This window comes from Coturnix japonica, chromosome 14, assembly GCF_001577835.2.
Source record: "Coturnix japonica isolate 7356 chromosome 14, Coturnix japonica 2.1, whole genome shotgun sequence".
Lineage (NCBI taxonomy): Eukaryota > Metazoa > Chordata > Aves > Galliformes > Phasianidae > Coturnix > Coturnix japonica.
Window position 1 is genome coordinate 4,142,802 of NC_029529.1, and position 6,523 is coordinate 4,149,324.

General features: G+C 58.3%; 1 protein-coding gene across 3 annotated transcripts; it reads left to right on the forward strand.

The window, feature by feature from the left end:
* The first annotated feature begins 683 nt into the window (after window positions 1-683).
* On the forward strand, window positions 684-6,306 carry SLC29A4 (solute carrier family 29 member 4). Of its 3 annotated transcripts, XM_032447669.1 has the most exons (11): window positions 1,880-1,900; window positions 2,054-2,223; window positions 2,714-2,845; window positions 2,919-3,032; window positions 3,113-3,241; window positions 3,368-3,442; window positions 3,869-4,134; window positions 4,219-4,354; window positions 4,600-4,787; window positions 5,053-5,293; window positions 5,367-6,306. In XM_032447669.1, the coding sequence occupies exons 2-11, from the start codon at window positions 2,064-2,066 to the stop codon at window positions 5,507-5,509; spliced, it is 1,584 nt and encodes a 527-aa protein (XP_032303560.1). In that variant the 5' UTR covers window positions 1,880-1,900; window positions 2,054-2,063; the 3' UTR covers window positions 5,510-6,306. The 3 variants fall into 3 exon arrangements, with proteins under 3 accessions (XP_032303561.1, XP_032303560.1, XP_032303559.1); XM_032447670.1 differs by lacking the exon at window positions 1,880-1,900 and adding an exon at window positions 684-836 and having other exon boundaries at window positions 5,053-6,306; XM_032447668.1 differs by having other exon boundaries at window positions 5,053-6,306.
* Window positions 6,307-6,523: the final 217 nt, after the last annotated feature.

Consider the following 6,523-nt stretch of genomic DNA (forward strand, 5'->3'; position numbering starts at 1 on the left):
GTTCAAGGAACATGTAGATGTTGTAGGGAGGATTTAGTGGGCAAAACTGGTGATGGATGGGCTGTTGGATTGGATGGTAGTGAATATGCTGAAGTCTTTTCCAGCCTTGTTGATTCTGTGATCATCCATCCATCCCATCCCTGCATCCAACCATCTTTAGAACAACCAATGCTGGACCCCTCAGCCCATCTCATGTTTGGAGGAGAATAGAACCTGCAATGGGAGAAAAGCTTGTGTCCTAAATGAAACGAGGTACGTTTTGCATGTTGATGAATGATCTGCTTGCGGCTCCGCACCTCTGGGCGGGCAGCGCCTACAGGCGGTCCCCTATGGGCTGTGTCTATAGGGCTGTGTCTATAGGCAGGGCTGTGTCTATATGGCTGTGTCTATAGGGCTGAAAATGTACTATAGGGGCTGTGTAACTGATTTAAAAATGCATGGCTGAATGTCACATATAGGGCTGTGTCTAATATGGCAATGTGTCTATAGGGCTGTGTCTATAGGGCTGTGTCTATAGGGCTGTGTCTATATGGCTGTGTCTATAGGGCTGTGTCTATAGGGCTGTGTCTATATGCAGGGCCGTGAACACGCTCCGTTCGGGGGAAAAAGCCATTTCTGTGCCTCGGGGACATCGCTGCCGGGGAGGGGCGGCGGAGGGGTGGGGAGGGGCGGGAGGTGGGGACGGAGCCGCCCCCGCTCGGAGCCGCCGCCGCGTTCGCCTCTGCCGGTGCCCCCACCCCGAGAACGGAGCTCAGCGATGGCGGGGCCGGGGGGATCCGCCGGGGGTTGAGGCAGCTGGAAGGGCCGGTGCCGCAGAGCTGGCGCGGAGGAGGGAGGTAAGAGCCGTGTGGACCTGTTGGGCGAGAACGGGACCGGCTTTGTCTGGGGCTGGGGGAAACGGGGCTGGGCGGGGGGGGAGGGAATGGAGCGGGAGGGGTTGGGGGAGAGACCACCCCCATCCCCAGACCCCCCGCTCCTCGTTTCCATCCTCGCCCCGGTGGGGGTTGATGAATTCCCAAGATGGGGACCCTTTTCTTGCCAGCGCAAAATAATCACGGTAATAATTTCATCCTCCACGGAAGCAGCTCCTTTTGGCAAGGGCCCTTTTCCCAATTAGAAATAATGGTTTATAATTGTCTCTCATCCCCTATGGGAGCATCCTCTGCTTTGTCCCTCACTCTGCACCCACCCAGAGAGGCGACAGGCCCTGGCTCTGCTCCCTGTAAACCCAGAAGGGGAAATCAGACGGATTGATCCCAGGGTGTGGATGCAGGGGGCGGCTGTGCAGCACATCCCGCACCGCGGAGAAGTTTGGGGCAGCACCGCATCCATGGGGTGTTCCCAGCCGGTGTGATCCCCAGACAGGGGCTCTTTGATGGTAAAAGCCCCACACTGGGCTCTGCCAGCACTCTGGGAGCTGCTCCCCGTTGGGTTTTATCATCTCCTGGGGTAGCACCAGTGGATGGGGTCATCCAGCTCCCCTATAAACCATGAGATGAAGCGATGCTCCCACTTGAAATGTGCCCCATTGGGGCTCCAGGGTGAGTTCTGCCTCCAGCCTGGCTATGCTGGGGACCCTGATGTGCTCCCCCAGCGCTGTGGCTCCTGCATGGCCTCAGGGCCATGGCATCGCTGCTCTGCCTGATGCGTTTTAGCATTTCAGCTATTTAAGCTCTCACTTGCAGGCTCTGTTTGCAGCCCGCCCCATCCTGGCAGCCGGGAAAGGCTGCAAAACCTCCATGTCCGTGCAAACGCTGCATCTCGCGGGCGAGATCAGACAAATCACTTTAATTGATTTTTCCTCCCTCGTCCTGCTGCCTCCTCCGAGGTTTCTCTCCGCAGGGCGGTCGGTCGGTGGGCAGCGGGCACGGGGCAGGCTGGCATCTAGCGACTGGCACCGGTAATGCAGAGCAGGGCCGGGCGATGGAGGGCATTTCGGGTGGTGCTGGTGGGCTGGGAGCTGCGTTTGGGAGGTATTTGGTGAGGTCTCCAGCCCTGGGGTCTGGACTAAAACCCACGAGGGTTGTCGCTCATCTGTGATCTCCCTCCCCAGACTGTCCGTGATGGGATCAGTGGGAACGGAGCGCTTCAAGGAGCTGAGCCCGATGGGGACACCTGAAGGCAACGTGGTGATGAGCTTCAGCTTCGACAGCTACCAGCTGGAGGAGGACGAGCTGCAGCGGGGCAGCCAGGCCAAGGGCGTGCTCACCTTCATGGAGCCCGGTGAGGGACGGGGTGTGATGGGAGGGAGCTGCCTCCCCCCGTGCTTTTCCCACCCATTTAGGAGATCTTGGGATGGTTTCGTAGCCACAAATGGTCTGAAATGCAGTGACATCAACTAATGTCTCTTTGGGGCTTGCTATCGCAGCTACCGCAGCATCCTGTAGCACTGTTCTCTGTGGTGGGTACTCAGCAGGTCTCTCCCCACACAGGCAGCTTTGGGGCTGCTATAAAAACCCATCAGCACTCAGAGCCCTCAGCTCTGCTGTTCTTCTGCCTCCTGCTGAAACACTTTCATTTCTGGAGGGACAATCTCCAGGCTGAGGATGTTTGTTCCCGAGAGCTGCAGGGCTGCTTGCAGGACTCTTTGACCCCCTGATGCCCCACTGATATGGAAGCTGAGTTCATTGCCCCACAGCTTCATTGGGTGCAGTCCAGTGATTGTGGCAGTGCTGCTGCCACGTCCTTTCTTTTTCTTTCCTTCTTGGCTCAGTTTCTGAAGACCCCGAGCCACAGGACCGATACCACGGGATCTACTTTGCCATGCTGCTGGCTGGCGTTGGATTTCTCCTGCCATACAACAGCTTCATCACTGATGTGGACTACCTGCACCACAAATACCCAGGTAGGGCTCCGGCAGCTGCAGCCCTTCCTGCTCCCCAAACCTGGGCAGAGCCCCATTGCCTTCCTCTCTGCAGGGACCTCCATAGTCTTTGACATGAGCCTCACCTACATCCTGGTGGCCTTGGTGGCTGTCATCCTCAACAACGCGCTGGTGGAGCTGCTGAGCCTGCACACCCGCATCTCTGTGGGTGAGCTGGGATCTCCATGGCCCTGGGCAGTGCTGGCTCCCCATTGCCCCCTACCCACATCCATCTCCCCTCCCCTCCAGGCTACCTCTTTGCCCTGGGCCCCCTGCTCTTTGTCAGCATCTGCGACGTCTGGCTGGAGCTCTTCACCCGACGGCAAGCCTACGCCATCAACCTGGTGGCCGTTGGGGTGGTGGCCTTTGGCTGCACAGGTATGCTGTGGTCACCTGGGACAACCTCCCGGCCACCCCTCACGTCCCTTTCCCCCTCCCTGATCCCAGAGGTTCAGCTGCTGCCATAATCTCCCTCCTTCTCCCCTCTGTGCCTCTCTCCTGAAGTGCAGCAATCCAGCTTCTATGGCTACACGGGGCTGCTGCCCAAGCGCTACACGCAGGGGGTGATGACAGGAGAGAGTGAGTATCGCCGTCCCGTGTGTGCAGCAACCCACTGCCCCCAGCACACAGCCACAGAGCCCCTGCATGGCTGAGGGTGGAAGGGATGTCTGTGTCCATCTGGTCCCACCTCCCTGCTCACAGTAGAGGAGCTGCTGTGTTCTGGTAGCTCTGGGCTTGTCAGCAGCTTGGAGACATCTCAGGCTGATCCTGAGCAAAGCAGGATGTTCAGTGGGGTCTAATCGTGCGTGGAACTATTTAAGGTCAGAAGAGACCTCTAACCCCAACACATCCTGTGCCCACTGAGCACATCCCTCAGTGCTCCACGGCTCTTGAGCACCTCCATGGTTGGTCCTCTATGCATGGAACACTGTACCCAATGCTGGGGGGTCCCTAAGCCATAGAGCCCAGTGGGACCCGGCACCAACAGCGCTTCTGTGCCTCCAGGCACCGCAGGGGTCATCATCTCGCTCAGCCGCATCTTCACCAAGCTGCTGCTGTCGGACGAGAAGGAGAACACGGTCATCTTCTTCTTCATCTCCATCGGCATGGAGCTGACCTGCTTCATCCTTCACCTCCTGGTGAAGCGCACTCGCTTTGTCCGTTATTACACCTCCTGCCCCCGTAAGGGCCACCCTGAGCCCTGCAGGGCCAGCGACCACGGGACGGGCTACCGCGTCCATCACGATGTCACTGCCGAGGACATCAGATTTGTAAGCCGGGGGGGCTTCCCACTGATCCCAGTATCCCTCCCTCTCTGGGACTCAGCACTTGTGTCCCCCCCTGTCCCCATGCAGGAGGACCGGCTGCAAGGACAGCTGGGATCTCCCCGTGGCAGCCCGGGTCCTGAAGCTGAGCTGGATGGCAGCGGTACCTACATGCGCTTCGATGTCCCCAGGCCCAAAATCAAGAGGAGCTGGCCCAGTTTCAGAGGTGGGTGGTGGGCTCGGGGTGAACCACGCTAGCTGGCCAGTATGGGGTGTTTCAACAGCGTTTTTTGGAGCAGGAGGGGCAATCAGTGGGGCTTTGTGTGCAAAAACATGGGGAGAAAATACACACTGAGAAGTATGGGGACATTTCTTTGGAAGTCCTTCCTGCATTCACCATCGTTCAGCCACAGCTGAGAAGTGTGGGCTGTGCAGTGGGAGGGTTTAAGCCTCACTGCCCATCTCCACCAGCCATGCTGCTCCACCGCTATGTCGTGTCGCGGCTCATCTGGGCCTACATGCTGTCCATCGCCATGACCTACTTCATCACCCTGTGCCTCTTCCCTGGGCTGGAGTCGGAGATCCACAACTGCACGCTGGGGGAATGGCTCCCCATCCTCATCATGGCCATCTTCAACCTCTCCGACTTTGTTGGCAAGGTAGGAGGCATCGCTGCCACTGCGGTGGGGGCTCACCCTGTCCATCCCTATTGCCTTTGCATGTCCTTAGTAGGAGGAGGGGATGAGTTACTGTGACTCATCCACACTCTGTGGGTGTCCAACCAGCGTGAGGTTGTCCACCAACATGGCCAACGTTGGGTTCCCAACTATGAGCCTTCCCCCATCCCACCTCCTCCCCGCTGCCCCATTTGGGGTGTTGCATTGCCCTCCTCTCCCCTTCCTCATGTCTCTGCCCCTCATACAGATCCTGGCTGCCCTGCCTTATGACTGGAGAGGAACACACCTCCTTGTCTACTCCTGCCTCCGCGTCATCTTCATCCCTCTCTTCATCATGTGTGTCTACCCCAATGGCCAGCCCACCTTTGGCCACCCCGCCTGGCCCTGCATTTTCTCCCTCCTCATGGGCATCACCAACGGCTACTTCGGCAGCGTCCCCATGATCCTGGCTGCTGGCAAAGTGAGCCCCGAGCAGCGGGAGCTGGCAGGTAGGGCTGCACCATCCAGGGGCTGCCATGTGGGGTGGCCATGTAGGGTGAGACCCTCTGTCCATCTCTGCAGGGAACACCATGACCGTGTCCTACATGACGGGCTTGACGCTGGGCTCAGCCGTGGCTTATTTTGCCTACAGCCTCACCAGTACGTCCCACAGTAGCTGTTTCTACACTGAAACCTCCAACGGCTCCTTCCTGGGGGGGTTCTGAGCCCCAGGGCTGGGCAATGGGGCCGGGATGGGGCCATGCACTGCTCCTGTAGCCAGTGGCCCTCACTGCCCACCAAGGTGGTCCCTGGGCACTGTCCACAGCTGATTCTTGGGCTGATGGCCCCCAATGTTGTTGGTCCCAATGTTCCTGGGGACTCCCCCTGGGCAGTGGTGGTGGGAGGGATCTTCTCTTGTTTGAGACCTTGCCAAAGGGAATGGGGAAGAGAGCAATAGAGGAAGAGGAGGAGGGAAGGTGGCTCTGGGCTGGGCTCTTAGTGATGGTGCTGCAGCTTTCTGCTGAGGACAGCCTGAAACCATGACCCCAACCCCTTCCCTGTATTTCAACTGCTGTGTAGAATCCCCAAGAAGGAATTAGGAAGCTTTTTTGTTCCTCTTTTTTCCCACTATTCTTGTCCCCAATTCTGCTCTGGGCTGGGGGGGATTGTGATGCCCTGGGGTGACTGCTGAGCTTCAACTTCTATCATGTACATCAAACTGAAAGCAGATCGTATGTCATACTTGGCAACGATCCCTTCTCTAAGCCACACTGTTGGGCTGGGAACCCTGGCACATCACTGGGAGAAAGGCTTTGGAGTAGGTGGGTGCCAGCTCAGCCAGGCAGCGGAGCCACAAAAAACACCAGCCCTCCCCCTTCCCAAAACCAAGAGCCATGGGCTGCAGGGCACCTACAGCCCAGCTGCCAGCCAGGCACTGCTGCAGGGTTCCCCCTCCCTTCCTTGCCAGCACCACCGGGATTAGCATTTCCTAATCAATAAAAGCTTTTTGGTTTTGCCTTTATACTTCTATTTATTTAAGGCAGCGGTTCTGCTACCTGGGGGCCAGCAGAAGCCCTGTGTGCCAGCTGCCCTGGGCTCCTTGGGGCCAGCTGTGGGGTGGGGGAGGACAAGTCTATGGCAGCTGGTGAGGGGCTGGAGAGAAGCCCAGGGAGAGCCTAAAGGAGCTCCTGGCAGCCTGCAGAGCACAGCAAGCAGGAGGGGAGCAGCTACTGGAGCAG